Source organism: Calonectris borealis, chromosome 6 (genome assembly GCF_964195595.1).
Source record: "Calonectris borealis chromosome 6, bCalBor7.hap1.2, whole genome shotgun sequence".
NCBI lineage: Eukaryota > Metazoa > Chordata > Aves > Procellariiformes > Procellariidae > Calonectris > Calonectris borealis.
In genome coordinates this window covers 42,129,072-42,154,637 of record NC_134317.1, presented here as the reverse complement: position 1 = coordinate 42,154,637, position 25,566 = coordinate 42,129,072, and the positions used below count along the sequence as shown (strand labels likewise).

General features: G+C 41.8%; 1 protein-coding gene across 3 annotated transcripts in view; it reads left to right on the top strand.

Annotated features, from left to right (window-relative positions):
* Positions 1 to 25,566, top strand: part of AGAP1 (ArfGAP with GTPase domain, ankyrin repeat and PH domain 1) — a 392,680-nt gene that overhangs the window by 271,686 nt on the left and 95,428 nt on the right. For 2 of the 3 annotated variants that reach the window (XM_075153785.1, XM_075153787.1), the window contains exons 12-13: positions 2,808 to 2,969; positions 21,543 to 21,704. In XM_075153785.1, the coding sequence (XP_075009886.1) occupies positions 2,808 to 2,969; positions 21,543 to 21,704 (324 nt within the window). The remainder of the gene's footprint in view (positions 1 to 2,807; positions 2,970 to 21,542; positions 21,705 to 25,566) is intronic. The other variant, XM_075153786.1, reaches the window with a different exon arrangement.

The following is a 25,566-nucleotide window of genomic DNA, read 5'->3' as shown; positions in this document are numbered from 1 at the left end:
ACTGTCACCAGTGTTGGGTAAGTTCAGCTGTGTCTTTGTGTAGCTGAGCTTTGGAAACGTGAGAGGACAGAGATCCCCAAGCTTCTTTTGGTAGCCTGTTCCAGTGCTGCGTCTGAACTTTCCAAGCTGTATTGTTGGTGCTGTTTTATATCATCTACAGCTACCAAGCATTTGCCTCCCTCATCTTCATAAGCGTCTTTCTGGTAGTTGTAGGCAGCTGTTAGATCAGCCATTAGCCTCCTGTTCACCAGACTAAACCAGCCCAGCCTCCTAAGCACTCGTGGGCCGCGTGGATTAGACCTTTAACTGTCTTAGAAGTTCTTTGCTGGCTCTTCTGCCCTTTCCCAGCAATCCTTTTGAAGTGGGGGACCCAGTACAGTGTTTCAGGTGGCCGTCGTGGTGTGTCCAGCGTGTGGTCTGTGTTGAGTACAGTGTTAACACACATTTTGGCATCCATTGTTAACTCTTGAGTCCTTCACAGCAGTGCTGCTGCTCAACCAATTGATCCCCAGCCCCTGCTGCTACATCAGGTTGTTCTGCCCCAGGAGCAGAGCTTAGGACTTCTCCTTGTTGAACCACGTGGTGTTTACGTTGGCCTAAATCTCAAGTTTCTAGAGTCCATTCGATCTCGAGCTCTGTCATTCATGTCAGCCACTCCCTTTAATTTGGTGTGTCATCAAAATAATTTATTAACGTTCACAGTTTTTCTGGATTGTGAAAAACAGAGGAAAAGGTTTTTTCAAAGTGGGCATCAGCGGCATCACAGAAGTTCATTTGGAAGGAGGTATTGCTTAGAAGAGACCTCAAAATATGTACTGTCCGCTAGTGTTTCCATTTTCTATCACAGCTTCGAGAGACTGAGCTATAATTTGATCCTCTGCTTCGTACCTTCATTTCTGTAGGCCTGATTTCTTTGTGGAACGTTCCTTTGGAAGGTGTTTTTAAAAGGTGCTAAAACACCAGCATTAGCAAATTGCTGTCAGTTGATGGATCAAGCACACAATGTCCTGAAGGGGACCGGTTGTTGGAGGCATAAATTTTTTCAACAGTTTGGCAGATGATGCTCTGATTATGGAGTTCTTTTGGACAAAAGGGTTGCCCAGGGAAGGTGGTTAGAGAGGAGTTACGGGCTAGTAGCTAAAGCATTGCCTTGGGAGGTCCCAACATGGTTCCAAAATCCACCTTAGACTTTGCATAATTGAGCAAATTAGTTTTTCCGAATGTCTTTTATGTCTACAAAGTAGAGATTGCCAAGTAGAAGTTCTTGAGAATGAGTAAGTGCATTCAAGACTCAGGTGGACAGATACTGTAGTGATGGATCTGTGTTAAGGACTGAAAATGAGATTTAGTCTTGGGAAAGGGGAGGAGAGAAAGGGACAATTATGCCAACTCTAATAAACACAAAGTAGTTCACTAAGCTCTGCTGTCTTCCCAAAGGCTGCTCTGGGAAAAGACATAATGATAGAACTGGGAGTCAGGAGATCTGGGTTTTATTTTCAAGTCTGCCACAATCTTCCTTTGTGGCCCTGGGTCATTTAACCTCTGAAAAATGGGGGAAATGATAGCAGATAATTAACAACCTCACAGGAGCATTGAAAATTAATTCATTAATTTTTCTGAACTCATCAGTAGAAGGTGCAATGGAAATGCAAAGTGTTAGGGTATTTTACAAAATTGTGTCTGTTGCTTTCCCTTTACATGTGTTTTTAAAGAGTGTTCTGAAATCCGTAGAAGACCTGTGGGGTACCTTTTGAGACCCTGCCACAAGGAGCGGAACTAGCATTGTAAGATATTTGTACCTATATAATACGTAAGTTCTGTGCCAGGAATGGAGTAAAATGTGCTCAGAAACCAAAACTGTAAGGCAGACTTCGGCCCGTATCAAGTTGTGAGTAAGACCATGAGAAACCTGAGTTTCTGGAAAGGTTTTAATTGTTTCGACTCTAAAATTTATTCAACCAGATCACGCTTCTCCTGTTTTATGGTGAGAAACCTGTCCCTGTTGCTCCCCCTCGCACACACCTCCCAGCATTTTATTGCCCTAGACCTCGCTGATCGTGAAAATACTAAAATTGTTTCTAGTGTTTACTGGGTAAAGGCTATTCTTTGTATCTCGCCCTTTGTGCAGTAGGCCTTCGGTTAGAGTTGCGATGGGTGTATTGCTGTGGGACGAGACAGGAATTATATTTGCAGTCAATGGAACAAGCCTCTAGTGTGAGCTTTGTGTCACGATACTGTGTTAAGATTAAAAATCCGAACAGGTTTTTTGCTTGGTCTTGCAATGCTAGCAGTTATTTGCTCCCCATCACTGCGTTCTTGGCTTGGGGACATACTTACGTGAAATATTATTTAGAGGTAGATTGTTTTAAACTCTTTGAGCTGGCTTAGTTGTCTCATCTCGGTTGCTTGTGTAAACAGTGGTTTTCGGGAATAAATGTATTTTCTGTGCACAGTCTGTCTTTCGTGCTCTACCTGTAACAAGTGGAGAACCTCCACAAAATGTGACTGGCGGCAGGATTGTGGAAGATTGTGTTTTCGAGAAGGTGAATGAACAGAATGAGCTGACATCTTGAAAATGTAGGCTCTTTTGTCAGAAGTTCCCAGCTGGATTTGAGTGGGCTACTGAAATCTGTGGTGCCCCAAGCTGGTCACAGGGCTGTTGTCTTCAGAGTTTCAGGGAGGGCTGCGGTGGTTTTTGTGTCGGTTAAGTAATCTCGTTTTCTGCTCTGTTAAGACGCACCCATCCGTCTTCTGCAAATCAATTTTGTCTTCTCTATTGACACAATTTGTTTTCCATTTATGTCTAGGGAACGTGACTACTAGCACATCTGTGTCTCAGATGGCAAGTGGGATCAGTCTAGTCTCCTTCAACAGTCGTCCGGATGGTATGCATCAGCGCTCTTACTCGGTCTCCAGTGCAGATCAGTGGAGTGAGGCAACAGTCATTGCAAACTCTGGCATTAGCAGTGGTAAGAAACCTGGAGCTGGGAGGGGTTATCTGCTTTGGGGTGAAGGGGGAATTTGGTGGTTTGCTTTTTTAAAAAGAGAAGAAAAAAAAAATACAACCTGGTGTTCACCCAGATGCTCTGTGGGAAGCCAAACTTCCAGCATCTGAGAGAAAAAGGAGAAATTAGATAAAAGAGAACAGATCAATACAATACTTTTTCAGCAGGAAGAGCTAATGTAATTGTAATACTGCTTAATTTTAATTTCAGGTATGTAATGTAGGTTGTTCACTTGATACTCTTATTTTCTTGCTCTGTGTGGTCGGTGTTAGCAGTAAATTATCCTCCAGATCTTTTCATCAGCATGTCCTTTCTTGGCTGTGCTCCTGCTTTAATATATGCACACCACCGGCATAGTCCTAGTGTTTTCTCCGCGGAGTGTTTAATAGTATTACAAGGAGCAAACACTATTCCAGATGGTGTTTTGCAATGATGAGATTGTAACAGTGAGACAGGGGTGGTTGTTTTTAAAGGGTATGCACGATACTTGGTGACAAAATGGTGCATCTGGCCTCGATGGAGTGCCTGGGAAGGACAGAGATATAACGCTGTTCACCTATAGCTGACCTGCTGCCTACGCCAATCCTTGGAGCAGCCGTGGCGGGTGGGCTGGGACTTGGGTGTTTCTGTTGTGGTGTGCTGCGGAGATGGTTCATACCGGTGAAGCACACGTGTCCAGGAGCATAAGGTTTAATAGGCAGTTGGAGAAACCATGGAAGGTTCATGGAACAGAGGGGAAAAGGAGATGAGTGTGTGAAAGAGAAGAATGAACTGAGAAGAAATTGAGAATATGGTTAACGGAGAGAAATGTGAATAGGACAGGAGAAGAGGGGAGGAAAGCTGTTTCTGGTGGCTGTCCCTAAAATAGTGAGAATTATGGGAGTATGAGAACTATTTCACATGCCCCATATGTACGTATGTGTATAAAGTTTGAATTTCAGTATAGCACTGATACTGTCTCTGGGTTTTTAAGCAGTTTTTGACAGCTTTTCAGTGCTACCTTATGAGAACGGAGGGTTTAAAATCATGGTCACCTTGGCTCTGAGTGGCATTAGCTCTCAAGTTTGTAGTTTCTGAAGCACGTACATTTCTGGAGCGCTGAACTTGTGGGCAGCATCTTCAGGAGCGTGGTATTTGCAGCAAAATGGTACAGATTTTAACCAAGAATTTTCCAAAGCAAGCATCCTTTATTTCAGCCTCAGTGACAGCCAGAGATACTGCTAAGCAGCATGACAAAATGCTTCAGCACTGTTCTCTTCCGTGTCCACCCAACTCACCCGCTCCTCTGGAAACTGGTTAGTTTTTTAGGGCAATCAGCATTCCCCTACACGGGTTCCTTTAGACTGAACTGGTTTCACAGTTAAGGCCGTATATTCCTCTCCCTTTTCCCGAGCTGCTTCGCCTTTTTAATCCACCCCAATTCTATTTCCCTTTTAAAAGGTTATACCAAAGCTTCGGCTTTTTGCAGCCTTCTTTTATACTGTAGCTCTTCAAAGAAAAGTTGGAGAATATTGTATGTTTGCACTAGAAGGAAGGCAAGTGAAAACCAAGATGTAGTCTCTGGTCCTTGACACCTTGACGTACCTACAGACAGGGGAGCAGATACCGTCCCCTTGCTCCTTAGTGCCAGATGTGACAACTGAGGTTGCAGTGCAGGAAAATCTTCAAAATGCAGAATCCAATGAGTTCCTAAAAGTGGCATATAATTAATATGTTGAAAGGTAGAAATATAACTGAAACTCCTGCCTCTTCCCTTCCCCTTTGCTTCGTAACGCGGTTTCTACTTTGGAAATACTTGCTGGACTTCTCTTTTGCTCCTGATGCTGCGCTTCAGCTAGTTTTAAATTCCTGGTGAAGGGAACCCTTTCTCTCACACGAGCTCTGTACTCCAAGTATGTGCAGTACCTTTTTCTAACTTGATGTTCATATGTGATTACTTCTAGATCAAAAGAGACAACAGCTAGAATTATTTATGAAATATTTATTCAAAAAATGCAGGTGACTGGTGGGTACTTCTGAGTAAGCCTGACTTGAATCATTTCTTGCAGAGGTTCTAATTTTAAAAAAAAAAACCTATGAAAAGTTGCTTTTTTTTAAGTATGTGGGGAAAATTGGACTAACGGTGAGTTTTAGGCACCTAAGGGTCAGCAGAAACAGAAGTATTGCGATAAAACTGCTACAAAACCTCAAGAATAATTCATTGCTATCAATGTATCATCTTTCGGTAAGCTCATAGACGTGTCCTTTATGTTGGCAAGTTGACGCATGAAAAAACCTTTTTAATTTCAGGGTTTTTTCCTCCATTAAAAGGTTTTTGAATTTTAGTCATAAAAAGATAATACTGTGAAAGCAGCAGGTATGGCGAGAAGCTAAGCATCTTTTGGAATTCAAATGCCAATGTACTGGAGAATATGCCTGCTTATTGTCACATGGTTTTATTGTAGACAAAATAACATATTGGGATTCAATTTTTCTCTGCACCTTTTTTTCACATTAAATTAATACTTTGTGTGGCTCTGGAGAACTTTTCAAAGTCTTCCGAACCAGACCTTTGGTTTCCTGGGGCTTCTGTCTTTCAAGCAGCTGTGAACATCTCCTAATTAGATAAATTACTTTGTAGTGGGCAGAGCCACAAAACAGGAGGTGCTGGTTAAATTAAAGGGGAAAAATAGAAAAATCCATTCTCTGAAATGGAATGCCCCACTGCTTTATGACTATTACTGTTGTAAGGTTTTACATTTAAGTACCTGAGGTTTAAAATTAAATGTCTAATATAATTTGGCACTGGTAACATGAAGCCTGTGACTGCCCTCGGAGAAAATCTAGACAGCTTAGTTCAGTGTTTCAAATTGCTGTCTGCTTGATAGTGAGCGGATCGTGCGACTGGCTCACTATTTAGCTAAATACCACCTGCTGTTCAGCGTAATTTTAAATGCAGTAACATATTTGCCTTAAAAACTCAGGAATTTAAAAAGGCTGTTCCAGCAGCACATGAAAAATTAATTCTTTTTACATTTTTTTTTCCTTACTCTTGTAAGTACTTGACAGAAGTAATTTTAGCAGCAAGAGAGAATAAAAACTGAGGACAGTAAATCCCTGTCCGGGAACCTCTTGTGTAGATTCTTTATGGACCCAGAATTGATCTACATGTCAGATCCTGATGTAGTTTAAACTGTTTATCACCCTAATGGTGGTAGAGAAACCATGAACATCAACTTATAATCCTCCGTGAAAGAAATTGGTGTTTGCAGTCAATGAAGGAGCAGCTTAGCTTTATTGATAGATTTAGAACAATTACTGCTGCTGCAGCTATTGGCTGAGAGGTTTCCCTGGATCGCATTGGAAGCCTGCAATTTTTTTTCTTTGATAAATCTTTTCCTTGATGGATCATTTTTTTCACTCGGAATTATTTGTAGTTGCTCACTGCTGGGGAATAAGAGGGTTGTCTGGTCTCAGGGGAGCCATTCATAACCTGTTCAGGTGTTAAAGTTTGGTTCAAGAATGTACATCTGCACGATTCCTCCTCTGCAAATTCAGCTCTTACTTTTTTCCTTATATTCTTTTTCTACTGCACATTTTCTTAGCTAGAAAAGCAGGACTGTTTTGAGGAGTCGAGGAAAAGCTGGCCAGGAGTGCTGTTGTGAGGCATCTCAAACTTGAGTAAAAAATGCAGTTTTTTCCTATGGAAAACAGATGAACATTAACTGGTGGTGTTGCAGCCGTTAATGAGAGATGGTGCTGTCCTGCAATCTTTGCAGTTTATACATCTTTAAAGAACTGGAGAGACAGATCCTCAAACTTAGCATCGGAGCTTTTTATTTGATGGAAGAAACGACAGCCAGCTGTATTACATTGCAAAAATGAGGTTCGTGAGACTTAACTCACAGAAGACTGAGGATGTTATTTCCTACCTGGGGATGAAGTAGCAGCTTGTTCATTCTCTCTTTAAATGTCAGGCTTTATAGTTCGGCTTCTAAGACTGTGTCCTGAGAATATCAGAGGGAAGAATTTCTTTCTTAAAGTTACGATATGAAGCACTTCTGAAACAGTGCTGCAAACAGTAGTTTGCATGGGACAGGGATTTCTTTCCTCTGGACTTGTAAATTGTCATTTGAATTCTAGCATGATACAAAATTCCGCAGTAAATCAAATACCTGTTTAAATATCATGCACTTAGGCTTTATCCCTGCACAATTGCTTGTACAGGCCGTTTGATCTCAGCTGTAATTTATGTAAGTTGTAATACCTGGTGTCTTTTGAGTTTCTAGCAGTTTGGTATTAGGGTTTTTTAATGTAAAGTTGAGTTCTCACTGTGCCACAGGGTATGAGAGGTCATGGGAGTGTTTATATTAATGCAGACCTTACAACTTACCTTACTTTTCTGATCGTAAGCATTTGGAATGATTAAATGATGGAGTCTTGTGCTATACAGTGAAAAAGAAAATGGTTCAACTTGCTTCTGACAGTCATAACACTTCCATTTCAAAAGTGAACCACAAAACATCATTTAGAGTTGTTGGAATTCAATAGGCAGGTTCTTGACTAGGATAAATGATATAATTTCAAATAGATTTATAGAATTTCAGAATTATTTGTGTTAAGTGTATATATGGATGGTTTAGGTTGGAAGTGCTTTTTCGTCCTTTTTAAAGAAGGAAGTAATTACTGAAAATATAAAGTCATTTTCTCCTTTTTTCTAGCTGCTCTAGAGCTACTCTGGGATTGCCTGCAATTGCTGATATTTAATATTGTAAAATTTGCCATGTATAGGACAGTATATGTGCAAGTAGTTTACATTGCCTTTAAGAATAGGAAGGAAAAGGGAATATTCATGTACTTTTCACACCTTTCTGTTATCAACAGACAAATTGCTTCTGGCAAATACTTCCACAGGGAAACTTTGTCAGGGTAAACTCTGCTAACAACAACTTATTATTGCCTTTGCTTTCTAAACAGCCTAACATATCTTGAGGAAACTTGTGTTATAAAGTACTGCTTTTTAGCAACTTCTGGAAAATGATCCCCTTTCAGCATGAGGTTGCATACTCAAAAACTTCCAGTAGTAAAATTTATTTGACATTTTTGACAAGCTCTTACCTGAAGTAGCCCAGTCAACCAGAAATATTAAAAAAATCCTATGCAACAATGTCCTAGGTAGCTGGACTCCCACCAGTGTACCGGCTATACAGTCAAAAAAGGAATAGAAAACTGGTATTCTCTCAGAATTGCTGTAGCACCTTCCTTATGGCTAATAATGCATGGCGAGAACTACCCTGCAGGACTTCACATTTCAGATTGATTTTAATTTATGCAGGGGGAGATGCAGTTTTGCAACCTGTGGTTGCCCAAGATAAGGTAAGGCATGCAGGGCAGAGTGATTGCTGTGCGTGGGGGAACAAATAAGTTCCTTATAATAATAAATTGGTCTCCAACTTCATCCTTGGTTTCAAAGCAAATTATGGGTTGCTGCTCCTCTTTCTTGAGCAAGAGGACAGGAATATCCTTATTGTGTTTTCACGATTAATGAAATTTGCCAAATGGCTGAAGCAATCTGGCAGCACCACCTCATTTAGACTATAATTTCAGCAGTTTTCACTTGTGCAAATTTCATTGTCTCTGAGCGTTGCGTATCTCCTTCTGGATCCTCACCATGAAGTATGTGAGGTAGAGGCAAGACATTTGCAGATAAATGTTCTGCTATATTATTCTCATAGTTGTGTCATTCATCATTTTTTCCATTGCAGCATGATGAAGAGGAGGATACCAAAGAGAGTCTGATATTTAAGTAAGACCCTAGAAGTGATGGTGTTTCATACTGGTTTCTAGAACTTTTTAAAGGAGTGGAAGCCATGTCATTTCAGTCCTCGGCTAGAAAGAGGAGGTCAGCAAGGAAATCTGATTGTTGTCTGACAGCTTGAGCATTAGTCAGGAAAGCGTCATGTTGCCTGCGCCCTATCTGAGCTTGAAGGCAGGTGGAGAGAGGAAACGTGAAGTTTCTGAGATGTGGGCAGATGTCCCATTTGTCTTTGCGCTGAGCGTTCTTCTCCAACATGTTGTCAGCATAAGGGTAAGTTCTAAGAAAAGGTTTTCAGAGCGTTAAACTAAATGGTGCTTTCTGTCCGTGGTTCTTGTAGGAATGCGTTAGCATCCAGAAGCAGCAGGACCCAATGCTTACCCATTCCGTTTTGTAGACCGTAAGAATCTCAATCCAATGGGAAGGTTTTTTGCCTTTCTTGGGGAAGTTCCTACCCGTTCCACAAGATATAAGCGCATACCTTTTGTTCTCTGGGTACGAGTTTGTTGCCAAAACGATGGGAAAAGCCTGTCCTGTCATACAGATGAAGAACATCTGTATGTGAGGTGTTCCTGAAATTCTGCCCAACATACCATGCTAGAAAAAAAAGAGTAATCAGGGGGCAAAAACCTCTGCAATCTGCTACTTCTGTACAGTATGGGTTCAAACGCTGCTGGCTTGCTTACTGCTCTCAGGAAGCCTTTCACCGGGGCATCCAGGCTGTGGGTTGCAGCTCAGTGAATGCCAAACTGTAAGTGAGCCGTTGCCATTTGGTCCTACTGGACTTCACATCCATCAGGGAACACATTGCTTCACGATGAGTTAAAAGAATGAAAGATGTGAAAGCGGTTCTTCTGTTTCTGTGTCCGTGGTGGAGGGGGGAGATGGCACCAATAAACCTTTGAGGCTTAAAATGAGCTGTGTTGTGATGTTGGTTTAAGGAGGACTTTGGGTACGTGGGCATTTCTGCACAACTTTGCTGGGTTTCAGCTAAGTACTTCTGTATTTACCTAGTGCTGCTGTTTAAATCCTGAGCTCTATTATATGGATTTTTACAATTCTGCAGTTTTCCAGAAACCCATCTGCTTTTCTTGTTTAAGATCCTCTTCTTTCTGCTCCCCCCCCCCCGCCCCCGATTAAAATATAAAGAATTGTTGCATTCAGCAATTAAATCCTGCGCTTGGTTCCAAAATGGCAAGAACTGTGAGTTTTCATCTTCAGATAATTTGACATTGGCAACCTCATGCTCATCTTAATCTTGTTCACAGCCTGAAGTGCCAAATGTCTGTCAGTAAATTGTTTATGTGACTAAATTAACTTTTTGAGTGGAACTATAAAGCTTTGGTTTTTCCCAACATTTACTTATGGATGCTTAAATGCATGTTTTGCATTTAGTTTCACTTAAAATTTAAACTGAAATAGAAAAGTGTATGGCATGTTCCTTATAATAGGGGAAAAAAAGATTTTTCTTTTTTTTTTTCCTGGTTACTGGTGTTGATTAACGTGACTTGATCGTTTAGCAATGTTCAATAAATCAGTGCTTTTTCTGCGTGTAGCTAGGTCTGGTTGTCATACCTTCTCTGTTTGTCCCCGCTCACAAGAAAAGGGGAAAAAAAAAATCAAACCAAAGCACTTTATTTTTATTACGGAGCATAAACTTTAGCCTGACAGGATAGTGAGAATAGTGAATGTTCTTTTTATCAGGTCTTCAAACTCGTGTCTGGGAGATGCTCCCCGTTCCTGACCTTTCAGGAGCGGGGTTAGCGTGTTGCAGTACACCGCTCGTGGTATTTAACCACCGCCGAAAGTCAGGACTTATCAAGTAAGGAAAGTGGATACCCGGCACTGATATCACTAGAAACAGGGGCGCTTTTAACTTCAGGTTGTGTTTTAAAATACATATATATACCTCCACAGCTGTCTCCTTGTCTAACTTCAGCTGCAAGCTGGTTCTCTGTAGCTCAGATGCTTGACATTTGACAGACACAGCGCTTAGAAGTCTGTAAAATATATTCTGTTCTCTGTTTCTATATTAGTGTCTGTCAGAATGGAAGGGTTAACATTGAAGATGATTGCACCCCTGTACAAAGTGAATTCTTCATCCGGGCAGCCATCCTGTAATCTCATTTGTATAAAAAGTTAGTTTAATCTTTCAAAGATTTTTTCTTTTTTTTGTATGTTTGTAGTTTAAGATTGCTTTAATCTTAAACGTTTGAAGTTTGGAATGAGTTTTGCTGTGATGTTTCTTGGCAGGTCAGTCACCAGGTAGTTTGAGATAGAGAATCAGCTGTGATTGTTTTTTCCGGTATCTCAGAAATAAATGTGACCTGTGGTCTTAGACCGCTTAAATAGTGGCCGAGACATCAACGCATCGACTGCGTTCAGCAGCAGCAGAAGGATGGATCTTTTGGCACTAGCTATTAAAAGCTGAAGAGCTGCATTTGATGTGAGGACGCCTGTACGCATTCAGGAATGATGTATCTTGGTAAATTATAATTGCAAGGAAATAAGTACATGAGCCGGATTCACACAATATCCTACAGGAATTTATGAACTTTGAAAAATAAAATCATATCTACAGATAGTAATATAAATTCAGAGAGACACGTTCTTAAGTCAACCTACAGACATAATACTGCAAGAGCAAAGTGTGACACTTCATAGACTCTTCTAATTCAAATAATATGGCTTAAAAATTTCATAAGCCCAACGCTTTCCATATTTAAGGACCTTGTAAGTAAGACTTAAGCAGGGAAATGAGTAAACTTCCCAGATCAGTACACTTTTATTTTTCTTAATCTTTTAATCTAAATTTTAATAATCTAAATTTATATAATAATAATAATAATAATATAAATTTTAAATTAGATAAAGTTTAGTAATGCGAAGTTGAGAAAGCAAAAAGTTAATGTATAGCTACCATTGGAGTAATTCCCGATTTCGGAATTTCTTCTTTTTATGTCCGTACTTTGGAAGTTCCAATAGATGCTTGTAATAATTAGATTTCTTGTTTAGTGTATGTCCAGAAGCACAACATTTTGTTTTGCCAGGATCTGGACGAAGTGTGTGCAAGAAACACACAATGATGCTTTTATTTCTTCTCTGGCTTAATGAAGTTTCTGTTCCAATTAACATGAGAGCGGTTGTCTCATCAAGCATGTCTGTTTGCAGGCTCGGTTTCTTTCCAGTCCAGATCACAGAGCACGGGGCACGGGGATGTTGTGTATACGTTACCTATGGAATCCAACACTTCAAAGCTTCTTCACAGCATATGCAGGTCAAGGAGTGAAAGAAGCCTCTGTGTTAAATCCGATACACGACTCCTTCACAACCTGCTGATTGTTGGGGGACAGCTGAAGCGCAGAGACCTGGCCTTCCCGCAGGTGGAAGAGCATCTCCTTTCAAGTCTCTGGGCCCTTCATTTGTTACAGTTGATGTCATCCCTTAATTCGGCGGTCATGTGTGCCACCCACAGTCCAGGTCGATGAGGAGTATCCAGTTCACAAGTCGCTCTAGGCGAGTGGCTTTTCTAATGCACGGATTTGGTGAGGGCAAAAGAAGGACCCTGACTTTGGTTATCTAAACCCTCGGAAGAGCTGGTAAGAGCTAGAAAGAGTGCTTGATTAAATTTAAAAATTAAAAAAAAAGTTTGTCGATGACAGTTATGTCATCTGAGACGTATAAAAGGTAGCAAAGACATAGCTTTACGTTAAGAGCTTTACTTTTCAGCTGTAGGTTTCTGCAATAGGAAAATGTTTGGGTTTGCCTTTGATTAAGAGTATCTTTGCTGCTGCTTCCATTATTTTTTTTCCTTTCTGACGCTGGTGCTTGTGGCAAACGTTACCAGGAAAGCCTTAGCCTTTTCCTACCTAGCATGATGCAATTAACTGCCTGTTTGCTATACAGCAGTTATTCAGCTTTAATTGGAAAATGTTAATAGTGAAAGTCTCTTGATTTTTTCCAAAACACTGATGTTAGGGCTTGTCGCTGAAGTCTCGTGGACCGACAGTGGAGAGTTTCCTAACCTCTTCTCAATTACTAGTGAGTGGGTTTGATGCTTGAAGTTATCCACAGGTTATACAGACGGAAGGTTGAAGTACAAGAGTAGAGACAAGAGACATCTTTCTCGCTCCAAGCATTTCTTTGAAGAGAGTCAGTTCTTCCTTTCTGTCTTATTTTGCCTATCTTGAAATACAAGGTAAATATTTTAGTAGGAAATGATTCAGTAAGGCATGGGTTCATTATTTTCCAAGTGCCTTGAGACCTCAAGGCTCTATTTCAAAGGAAAATATTGTTAAATGAGGGTTTTTTGCAATTAGAAGACAATGCTGATTGTTAGATCAGGGTGGAGCTCTGACCCTCTCTGAATAATTGAGGTGAACTTGTTATGCATATCATTTTAAGCAAGCATATAAAATAGTATTTGTCACACAATGTTGTATATACTTGATCATGGTGTAGCTTGTGCATCCAAGATGTATTCTTTTAGCGGTGCTCCAAGTGTTTATTTTTCTGCAAATCACCATTACTTGGGACGGTCTTGATGGGTTCGCTAGGTCCAGCGTGCGGCAGTTGGTAACTAGTCTCGAGGTGCCTGATCATCTACCTGGCTTCAGAAGTGGCAGATAGACTAACCAACACATGACCTGGAATCGAACCAGGAGGTACTGCCCTGAAACCATTCCACAGCCATACGGTTTGTCTTCCGAAGGACCATCCATCTTCTTTCTCCCTCATGGGGTGGCTAAGAACTAGTTACCTGAAATTAATCCCCATAACTAGCTGCCTTTTGTAATATTCCTCGCCTCTCTGTTTCGTATACAGTTGATGGCCAGGAGAAGCCATGCCCATAGCATCATACACCCAGTTTGTAGCAATTCAGGGTGACGCCATGTAAGAATCGCATCTTCTCAACAGATCTGATGCTGCTAAGTGAAAACATTATGCCAGAAGAATTAGAGACATCCCTTATACATCTCAACTGTAGATCTATTCAGCAGGAGCCACGAAGTTAGTTTGCCTTGGGATGTGGTGGCATCTAAGACTTGCATCTCTTTCTAGTTTGTTGTCCTTATGTATTCAAACAACTTGTCGTGCTTGATCTTTCCACAGGGCATATTCAGCACACAGTACAACGGAGGCAAACGTGAAGATGCATCTGTGTAATGCGGGATAAGATAAATTAGCAAACTGTGTTAACTCGGGGAGTAGTTTATAATATCTCTGCCCCTGACCTAAACCTGCTTTAGGCAAGATGTGCAGAGGAAGGATTAGCATCTCGTTCCCGGTTCATGTTCTGAGGCTTGCTGGTCCTCTAAAATACAGTTAGTCTCTCCTGCTGGTGCTCGTCACCTTATTGGCAACACAGGAGGGTCGCTTAGGAATAGATGTTTCCTCTCCTTGTGTCAGATGGTAAATTCCTTCTGTGATACAAGGAGCTTACTTCATGAGATGGCTTTGAAAGGGAGTTAACAGGATATACGGTTGCTTCTTTTCTTGCTAGCAATACTTTGATTTCAAGGGAGCGGGATGCTGTTTTGCTAGCACCATAATACGTTGCTCCTTAGGAGGGAAAATGTAGTGAGCAATGTACTTTTGGGGGGGGGGGGGGGGTTTAAACACTATACTGCATTTTTGCTTTCATGCTTCTTTTACGATGGCCGGACATTGCGTGTTAGTAGGGAATGTGCTAGAGGTAACTTTGCCTTTCCTTTAGATAAGCGAGATTGTAACGAGGGTCTTGGTATCTCCGGAATTATTGAAGCCCGTCCTTCTGATATCTGTGCCGTACTGTCATGAGACTGACTTTCTCTCGCCAGTCTGCGGATGATGTTCCTCGCTTGTCACAAAGCGGCTTCTTAGGCTGCCGAGTGGAAACGATCCCGTCACGCCAAACGTGCCTTCAGGTCTGCTCTGCTTGAGGTGTGCTACCACGTATCAAAAGCCAGACCCTCCAAAAGCAGGGAGATCTTTTTTTGTCAAGAAGGAAGCTTTGTTTTTTCTTATTTAATTGAAATTGCTATTAGAGGGAAGGAGGCAGTAACTTGGGCATTCAGTGGGGCTTTCTGTACGTGACAGGATAGCTTTGTGATTTACAGGCTCTAGGCACAAGGCTGGAAAAATGGTAGACGCTGTGGAAAGAGAATACTCCTGAGGCTCTTTCATCTCCATCCCCCAGTTCTGCTCAGAGCTTCCTTTTAATTTCGTTCAGTGCAGCAGGTTAATTTAAGCCCTCGATAGCTTGAGTGTCCAAGCTGAATTCAGCTAAGCGATGACCGGATGCGCCTAATTCCTACCGAAGATATAGCTCTGTGTACTTCAAAAATATTTGCCTTTTTTTTTTTCCTGTAGGCTAAAATCTCGTGCCACCCCTTCTCCCCCACTCACAAGTGTTTATTATCATCTACAGACTTCTGCCAAGCTGCAGTTTTGACAGGATTTTAATGTCAGTCCTGTACATCCGTGCCTGACTCCAGCCTTCTGCAGTCATTGTGCGGTTGCAGCATCCCTTTAACTTCAGTTTGAGGCAGAGGAGGAATATAAAGAACTTGATAGAACATTTATGGTAATAGCTGTAAAGGGAAGCTGTAGAGCATTGGATTCACAGCCAGAAAAATCTCAGCTCGGGGAAATGGGTCTGAAATACAACTACAGATGGTTTTAGTCTATTGCTTCCCCTGTTTAAATAAAAGGATTGCTTTTTTCGCCTCTATTTAAAACACATGTGTAGAAGATGAAAGTGTCCAGCTATTTTTTTATTATTCAGTCCACCAGCTACCGACATCTTTGCCTTATTTCATTTCAACACTAATGGCATAGTCAAAGTTCTGAAATACCCTCTTTGGATTCAGCTTTCCTTGGGTCGCGGCAAAGATTCCTGCTGCAGTCAGAGCTGTTGCTGTTGTTTTCTTCATCAGCGCTTTCTTTTTCCCCTTGAACCTGGTGCTATTAATTGTGTTGCTGCTTCTGCTCTTTAATTGATCCCACTCACCGGTCCCACTTTTGTAACGTCTGAATTCTTGTCACTTCGACAAATCAAAAACCCAAATTAATCAATCTCCAGCCACTTGAGAATAAGGCCGCGTTGGGGAGCTGGGCTTGACAAAAAAGTCTAATTTCACTTTGAAAGCCTGTTGGAAAATTTTAACAAGAAGATGCAAGAAAAATGTAAACCAGATCAAGCTCGACTTTGGTCTGTGGAGAATAGCGTCACCTGTTGAGTTTGTTTCAAGTTTTTGTAAATAGGTGATTTGACAAAAATACGAAATAAATCAAAAGACACGAAGATAGAAGAGGTCAGAATATCCTTCTTTCCGCTGCAGATGGTTACACAGGAGAGAGGGTTGTGTGTGTATGAGAGAGAATAGGAACCGTGGGCCAAAGATGAAGCTCCGCTCTCGGATTTTTGTATCTCAGCCTTTGTGCTGTGCTATTCCCGTACCTTATATGTTGCTCCTTTTCCTCATGCTTTTTGCACCTCCAGCCCTTTTACCCTGGCCTGGGGCACTCATACCTGCTTATTGTCCCTCATTTTCTTCACCTCCTTGATTCCGGCGTTGGCATCTGCTGCAGCTCTGCTGTGCGGGCACTGCAGGCGGCGGTGAAGGGAAAACGGCTTCAGTCCGAATCTCAAATGCGCTCTGAGCAGATGCTTGGGAGTTTGGGATGCAAGGCAGTTGTTGTACTGTGCTAGGGGCGCCGAGGAAGCACAGGCTGGGTTTGAACTGGATTTCTTACCCTTTTCAAATCCAGGAGGGCTCTCGCGACGTCCTTAGAGGGCACAAATGGAGTTGTCTTTGAGATCCGTTTCTGGAGCGCATGCGGCTTACAAATAATAAAACTATAAAGAGATGAGAAGTGGGACTTGTGCAGAATGTTACCTTTAACAAACATCGTATAATACTGCAAGAGGATATCAAATGTGTTTCAAACGGCAAATAAAGCGCAGTACAACAGCACAGCCCTTGAGACTCTTCTGAGAAGGATTGGTTGGTTTCTTTTTTCATTTAATGTTCCATCTCATAATTCTGGGTTGTAGTTGTAGACAACATAGTTCTTCCCTTCCGCCTCTCGTTTCTCCTACCAGAATTTGCCGTAATTGAAAGGAATTTCTCTTACGACCGTAATTAAAAAATGCGTCTAGGAGAGAGGCAGGCATGGGACTTGCTTTGTGGAATAAAAGCTGCATTGGCTTTTTGGTTTTTTGGGTTTTGTGATTTCTAGCAAACAAGGGTCAGACTTGAACAAGCAGAATCTTTGTCTTATCTCATGTGTCATGCACCTATAGAGGAAAATCACCGCGCTAACAACAGAGTGGTCGGGTTTTTTAGTATCCCATCTCTTGATAGGTTAAGGGGTTTGGTTACCAAGTGTCACTTGTTGCACCCAGGCATGGAGTGAGCTACTGCGTACTTTTAAATGGCCTCAAATAACTAGCACAGATGTAAGCTTACCCTCTGTATACTCTGAATTGACTATTTTACTACTTTTTCTGGAATGAGCGCCTGTACTTTGTCATGCTGGTTTGCATAGAAGCTCTCCTATCCCTTGGTATAAGCTTGACATTATTTCACAACCGTGCAAAGCTAGGAACTCACCTTTCAATGAGAAACACGTTTTCTTGTCGGTGCGGAAAGTCGCCGAACACGCATGTAAAATTCACAGCGTCCTCCTTAAGGCGTCGTGAGCGTGCAGAGGTAAACCGCAAGGACGCGGCTCGTGTCAGCTCTCACTTAGAGCTGAGAGGAGTTAATAATTGCACTGGGGAGAGAGGGCAGGGAGGAAGGATGGCTGTTTGCTGGGAGAGGGCATGGGCGATTATAGCTCGCTTCTATACATTGCAGTCAGCAGCAGGCGTAGGCTGGAGCACAGTGATGCTCCGTTTTGGAGGAGAAGACGTTTTTCAGCAGCGTGTTGCTGCACATCTCTTAGAAACGTGGCCCAGCAGTTGCAGAACAGAGGATGTGCGGGTCAGGACAACCCCAGCTACGTGGCAAGGGGAGAGTTTTGTCCTTAATGTTGTATAATATAGATATACACCCTGCAAATGATGACCATCATCAAGGAAAGCTGCCCGTACAGTCCATCAAAAACTGCAAAGCTAATGATGGGCTGGGCAGATAATCGTGGGAGAGTTAATTGTAAGGTTCGATATGGCATCTTGTCAGCAGAGATAAGTTGTCACGTTTTCCACTTGAGCTGAAACTAAATGATTGTAAAATAAGTTATGAGTGTCCTTGGGCCTGTCTGCCAGAATGATGGCTAAGAATACATTCCTGGCCCATCAGTCTCAAGCAGCCCGCTTGATATTTATGCGAACTGAATGTTATTTTATTCCCCCTCTAGTCATGCTTGTCAGCTTCCCGAGTGAAAAGTGAAACTGCTTCTTTGACTCATACTTCAAGTATTGAAGCTCGGAGAGGCTGCAGATTGTTATTATTATTACTAGTATTATATATTTTTTCGGGTGTGCGTTGAACATTGATGCCCGATTGGGAAGAACTAATGGCTGACATTGAACGTGCGGGATGGCTGCAAAACAGCCCATCCCAACCCAGTGAAACGCGTCTTATGAGTTCCAGTGCCTCTGTCAAAGCTGGTTTAGATGTGGAGTAATGAGGCGCTTGCTTTTTTAATTTGGCGTGCCTTTTTCCTTGCCTTTTTTTTTTTTTTTTTTTCATATTTAATAGTGCTGGCAGTGGTCGTCTGTTCTCAGGCGTGGTAATTGATACAAAATAAAATGCATTATTTGTATTCAGTCAGGAGTATGAAATTGCATTCAGCGGGCTGAAGCCTGAACTCATTTACAGTTTTCCGAAGCCGGGCTTTCAGGAGCCCTCTTTTCAATTTGAAGAATACCTTGTCAGGCAAGAGAAGTAGTGGGAAATGGGAAAGCACAGCGTGTAAGCCTAGCGCCTTTTGATTGCTCATATTTTAAACCGGGAGAATGTTAAATAACTTCCATCTTCAAAGGGTGGTCTCCGAAACCGGGAATACGGGGCATTAATACACCAACAATATCAGCTCATACCCGTTTACGAGCGACTCGCGTTTCTTTTCTGGTTGAGGGGGAGGGAGAGCTTCGGGCTCTTCACTTCAGAGCCGTTTGACCCAAGGACGGCAGGTTATTACCTGGAAAGGGCTGCGGATCGCGAGGATTTACCGTAGGAGGTTAATTCTTCAGCTCTCCGACGCGAGCAGTCGGGCTGGACGTGTATACGTATCCTCATTTCTCAGAGCTCACGAGCAGGTTTTGCAGGTGCAATTTATAGCCTAGAAATTAGAGTAAGCTGCAGTAAGCGTACGGGTCTGCGTTAATATTTTTTAACAAGGATCCGGCTGAAAAATACATTCTGTGGTTTGGCGTCAGGGTATGGTTTCTTCGCCGTTTTACGGGTGCGGGGCATCGTGGTTGACGCTGGAGGCACACGTGGGGTTGCACGCAGCCCTCGTACGCCTGCCTCGGGGACCAGGGTGCTTCGGCACGCGTCTCGGCATCGCGAATGTTTGGAAACAAGCTTTTTGAAAGGCGTGGGAGAGGGTGGTAGAGCTGTTTTTTCCTGGATATTTTTTTTTTTTTGGTTCCGCTTGAGTAAAATGGGATAATTCTTTTTAAAGTGAAAGCTGAGAATGAGGCCTGTCCGTGTGCCACTTGCCTCATGTTTTCCGAGGGGAAGAAGTGAAGCGTTTTGAGAAATTGTGTTAGGTATCAGCAAGCCTTCCTGGCTGGTGTGCTCTCTGGGATTTTTCCATGATATTTATGAATTTTCTGGTTTTTAGCAAGCAAATGAAAATCAGCGAGACGCATTTTTGGTGCCCCGTGGCAGAACTTGCCGCCACAGCTGGACCCCTTCCTTGCAGCGCCCGGCTCTGCGGCTGGCCTGCCTCAACACGGCGATTTTCATGTCGTTTGTGCAAAGGAGGGGGTGGTTTTTTTCCTTCTTTTTAAGTACCCAACGTACGAAACCTTCTCAAGTCTCAAACTGGAGGTCAATATTCAGGACTAGCAGTAACCAGCTTGCATCCATGGTCATCCCGTTGTATTGCTGCCATCCTCTCTTGCATCTTTTCTTCTTTCAGTGTCAGGGAGCCAAAGGTATCCGTGTCCCCTTTGCCAAGAGCATGCTGAGCACTGGCATGGATTCTCATCAGGGTTTGCCTTCCTCTTCACCTGCAGAGACAGCAAACCCTTGCCAGCATAGCCGCTTTGAGCATTTCTGGGTCAAATACTTAACATTTCGTATACAGATACACAGTAAATGCATTCCCGTGATTCCCTTTGTGGTTAAATACTTGATGATTGGTTTCAAAACAGCGGACGTAAGGAAAAGAACAAAAATCCTTAATATAAAGCTTATGTTTGATTTGGTCTCTATTGCCAGGCGATTAGCTACATTATTTATCCCCCACTAATAACTTGCAGCGCAACTGTGCTTAGCGGGTAATTAGTGAGTAAACTTCATTACAAAAAAAAGTAAAGTATTTCTTTGTCAAATAGGCAGTTGTGTGGGGATTTAACTACTCAAAAAAATCAAAAGTTACTTTTTTAAATAGTCGTTGGCTTGATATTTTTCTAACATATGAATTCACTTTCTTAAGTGCAATCCTGGTATTGCGCTTAGTGCAATCCGGTATCTAACCAAGGTTGTGGGAACAGCTTCACTTTAAATAATAGCAGGCACTTTACTTAAAGTGTAGGATGTTATGTTAAATTTTATAATTAAAAACAAAACCAAACCAACAAAATAGAAATGCATTTAGCACTAATCATAGCCGAAAGATTGGTTGCAATTAAACTAAAATCATATTACCAAGCTTGGGGAAAAATACTGGGTTAAGGTTACTTGAGTATTTGCTATAAGGACCCAGATGGAGAGTGAAATTTCAAGTATGTCTTCATTTCCTAAACTTTGTTAAATATTGCTGTTAGATGTTTCTTGACGGAAAAAGAGAAGAACTACTCGAAGAGAAGGTGTTCACCTATTACCAGCCGTTATGTGGTAATACAGGGAAGAGACTGTGGGTCCCTCCTTATGAGAGACCTTTAATTTTGATTTGGTTGAGCAAGCTAATTGGTAGGAGAGGGGAGAAAATGACTCTGTCATTAGTTCTTAAAATTGTTGTATGTTACGTTACATAGCTAATACGGTGGGAAACTAAACCTGATGAACATGGGGGTTTTTTTTTTTTCATTGGGAGCAGATACTGAGTGACCCATTATCACACAATGTTAATTGTACCAGGCGTCCACACCTTGTTTTCCCACCTCTATTGCCATTACCACCTTTTCTATGTGTGTCTGTCTCTAATATTAATGAAAGCAGACAGCGTTCAGAGGATGTTGGGATATCTCTGTTCCATTATGTATTAAAATGTCCTAGCGTTACACGAGTTAATTTGAGGATCAGCAAGATCTTTGTAAGAAAGAGCAATTGGAAGTAGTAAAGTGATTTCCCATTGGTTTTTGTGCATTCCAGCTGGCCTGCTTCTAAAATTGATGCAGAGTCCTATTGATTTAATAGGACTTGAATCAGAACTTCAGCCGTGTTGCTATGTTGTACCTTTTTGAAAAAGTAATGGATATTGTTAGGAGGCTCTCCTGTAGCCTTTGGACGTCAATGAGCTCAAGAAGTTAGCTGCTAACAGACAGCAAGGGGTTATGTCTTGGATTCTAGCAATCATTAATTTAAATTACGCAGTATTTTTATTTTTCCTTCTTTTTTTTTCCCCCCCTCAAACTGCAGATACCGGGTTAGGGGATTCTGTGTGTTCAAGCCCAAGTATATCCAGTACGACGAGCCCCAAACTTGATCCACCTCCTTCACCTCACGCCAACAGAAAGAAACACCGCAGGAAGAAAAGCACGAGCAATTTCAAAGCTGATGGTATCTCGGGCACAGCTGAGGGTAAGCTTACTTTATGGTGGAAGTCTGAATTTTGAAAATATTGTTTCAAAGAGCATTGTTAAGTACAACTCAACTACACCATTGGCTTTGCATACAAAAGGTAAAGAGAACTGTACTGAAGTAGAGACATTAAATACTGATCTTTTAATGATCAAGCTGAACGATCTGAGGCATCACACAATGGTGAATTCGACTGTCTGAAACATGTTTGGAACTCATTTTTTAATAAATAAAAAAGTGTCCCAAGTTAGTATGGAGCATCAGTAGCCGTAAAGGTAAGGTGCAGGCACACTTGTAAGGTTAAAAAGAAAGAAAAAGTCAGGTTCACTCAGTAGCCCATGCATCACATTAGAACTTGTGTATTTTTTCGGTATTATTAAATCTCGTGTTATCTTTTCTGCTTAGACACATCCTGAGCTCTAGAATCGCGAATGCTTCTCATGTCTGTTATTGTTTGAATATTCAGCTGCTCATAGAAAGATTGTGTTATTTGAGGATAAAAAGGAAAAGGGGAGAGTTTAAATGTTTGGGTTCTTTTTTAAGAACCAGAAAGCAAAAGCCAAAAAGAACTTCTTTTTTCCCTTAGTTTAGCTTACTGTTTCCAACGCGAACACTGCTATAGCTGTTCAATGCCCTTCTGAAGGGGTAACAATGTGTACAGTAGCCAGATATGATATAAAACATGCTTGTATCTTTAGAAAAGAAGAAAAGAAACATGCTAGGATTCAACCAAAAGAGCTCCAGAAAAAAGATGAACAAGGGTAGCTGGAAAGCTCAGAAACTGGGGAGTCAACATATAAGGAGAGATGAAAAACGGAGACAATGGAATAACATTGTCGGAAAAGGGGAGTGTTGAGTAAGAAAAAGATGCGGTTGTAAGCATTGGAGAGTAAAAAACAGCTAATTCGGTATCAAAGAGCATTGGAACAAGTTCTGAAAAAAGGATGACAATTGCGGACAGCTGAAGAGACATTAAAAATAGATGTGATAATAGTATACAACTGAGAAGGGGCATGTTAACTACTACTTAGTCATCCTTATTTTCCATTTATTTAATTTCTCAATTGCACTTCTATCACATACGGAATTTATTTCCCCAGCTATCCATACAAATCCTTTTTTAAAAGCCATCAGCTCCTGTTGCGTTCTCTTTCCAGTCATTTAACTATCTTTACTGTTAGTTTAGTTTCCTCCTAGTTTATGGCCTGAAGCCAAATTTTATTTTAACTTTTCATTTTTAATTTGTCGTCCCTTTTTTTTTTTTTTTTTTAACAATCCCTTTTACACCACTCTGATTTTCATACCTCAATGGCAAGTTATAGAGGGGATTTTTCAGAGCGCTCACCATTGGTCCACGACTATTTTGTTGAAGTCAATGTGAATCAAGACCAGCTGGATATCAAGAGCCTTTGAAAATCTCTTTCTAAGTAGTTAATACGTGTATGTTTTCTTTCTCCTGGGGCGATTATTTTCACAAGTCACTGGAGCTGGAGCCTGTGTGGTCCCGGTCTGCGGGCGCAGACTTCTGTCCCGCAGCAAGCGATGGGGGATTTCCAGTTGTTGTGCATCTTGCCCCTGAAATCCCTGTTCTGATGGGAGTGGGGAGTACGTGCTCCTTCATCCTTCCCTGTTTTCTCTTGCTCTTCCTCTTGTCTGCGAGCATCGTAACATGCTAGTCTGAAATCCTTTTGCAAAAGCTTTACAAAACTGTCCCCTTTCGTATAAATGGGATAAACGTGCTCCCAGAAGGGCAAGAATTGGCTGGCAAGCAGCACCGAGTGATACACAAGGAGCCTTAAAAGTAGCAGTGAGTGCTGACACCTGCTTTTGCAGTCTTTGTGTCTCTACATTAGCCCATCAGCCTTCTTTGACCTGCCTCTTCTTAAATGTCTTCTGAGATGGGCACTCGTTTCTGGCTTGGGGCTCACAGTTGTCTGTCTTGGGTGGGCCACAGTGCCTGTTAAATTATTTATTTTTATAGCATCGCTTTTAAAACACAACCCAGTGAAAAACAGCGATTGGCCACAAGAACAGAATCGCAACTTTCTACACAGCGTTCTTGCCACGTGCAAGAGAGAGGAACTCTGGGCATCCTTCAGCAGATAACTAATCTTACTGGCCCTTGAATCCTTAGCAAGGTTGGGGGGAGATGCCTGACAGTGGGGACAGTCAGCCTCGTCTGTCAGCGGTAGCTGAAGGAGAAAGCAATGAAGCGTGCTCAAGATCCCTCTCCTTTTAGAAGAAGGACATCTCAGAAAAAGTGATAATGATTGTGGATTCCCATGAAGTGCTTTCTAGAAAGACTAACAAAGGCTGGGGGTTGCTTTTTCCAAATCCTGGCATGCGGGCATTTGCAACCTTTGTCTATGTTTTCTGGTACTCGTGTTGGTGCAAACCAAAAGTTATGTTTGCTGTGCTTTATGGTTGGCCAGACAGGTAGCGTTCATCTCGCTAAGCTTGCTCTGATGCTGAATGATGGGGCTAACTCCGGTCCTGGGCCAGCCTCTGTCACAAGCCAGCGTGGTGCTGGTGGGGTGTGTGTCTGAGATGCTTCGGGCTGTTATGGGTTTTTCTCCGTGTTGCAGTATGTAGCGTTTTCAAGTCTGCCTTGTGATTCAAAGCAGTTTTCAGTTCAGTAATTCAGCCTTTTCTCCGGAAAAGGCTTATTTCCCTGTTCTTCAACGCTTGGCTACAAATCTGTCCAATGACCTAAAAGATTTCTTTTTTTGATTTTTCTTCCACCACACTTGCGGTAAGCGTAGATTTAAACCCTCAGAGGTGTTCATCTGGGTTACTGCAGTTTTGAAGACCACAAATCCAAATTAAACAGTAAAAGGAAGATATTCTGAGAGACGCATGCTTCGCTTTGGCCACTTTGATCGAGTGCTTAAGATACGGCAGGTGACTTACTGAAAATGGGGTACAGAAGACTGTGGTGATAATCGTGGGAGAACCATATCTTCCTTCCTTCTAGAAATCCTGAGCTCACTGTGAAAAGGAGGAGGAGGATCCTCCTGCAGTAGCTATTCTTAGACAGTTACAATGGATTAGAGTTAAATGATTTGGGTAATTCTAGATTTTATGTTGCCTTCCTTTGGGTCCAGGCGTGTTTCAAGTGTCAGCTTTCAAACAGAAATTCTGGGTTCCTTCATTTTTGTCTGTAGCAAAGCTTAGGTGTTCGATGAGGTTTCAATCTGGTCTTCACCAAACTCTAGCATTTTTACTGCACTTTGCTGTCTTTTTTTCTCCTTGAACGTGCCTGCTTTGATCATTGACCTCTGCCCAAGTATTCAGATATCACGATGATGGACACTAGTGAGCCCAGGGTGATTCGCTAATTCCAAGGACTGATGCTCATCTCTTTTATGCCCTTCCATAAATGTCATGCTGATTCTTCTTTCTCCACACTATCTGCACATGCACAGCCTTCTCTTTCTGGGATTGATTCTTTCATCTTACTTGGTTTATCTTTCTGCGGGTTTTCTGAGACAATGGTTGCAGCAACAAAAGTACTAAAGCAACTGTGCTGCAGTTGGATGAAAATTAAAATTCAAGTCCTATTTTGGAAGATCAGATTCTTGTGAAATTTTTCCAGTGCAATGAAACCCAGAGAGAAGTTTTTTAGTTCTCTATACAGAACTTGTCACTGAAAAAATTTCTCAGTGTTTTTGAGGGTAACAGCAGGAATGCTTACATTAGGCAAGGTGCCAGCAACCAGCAGTGTTTTTCCCACCATGCTGTCTAAACTTGCTCAGAGCAGGATTATACGGTGCTGTGTTTCAAAGAGGAGTAGCTGCTCAGAGCCCGGTCTGTTTTGGTGCCCTTGTGCTGCTGCAGTTAGGGGAACAGCTAGTGGTAATAG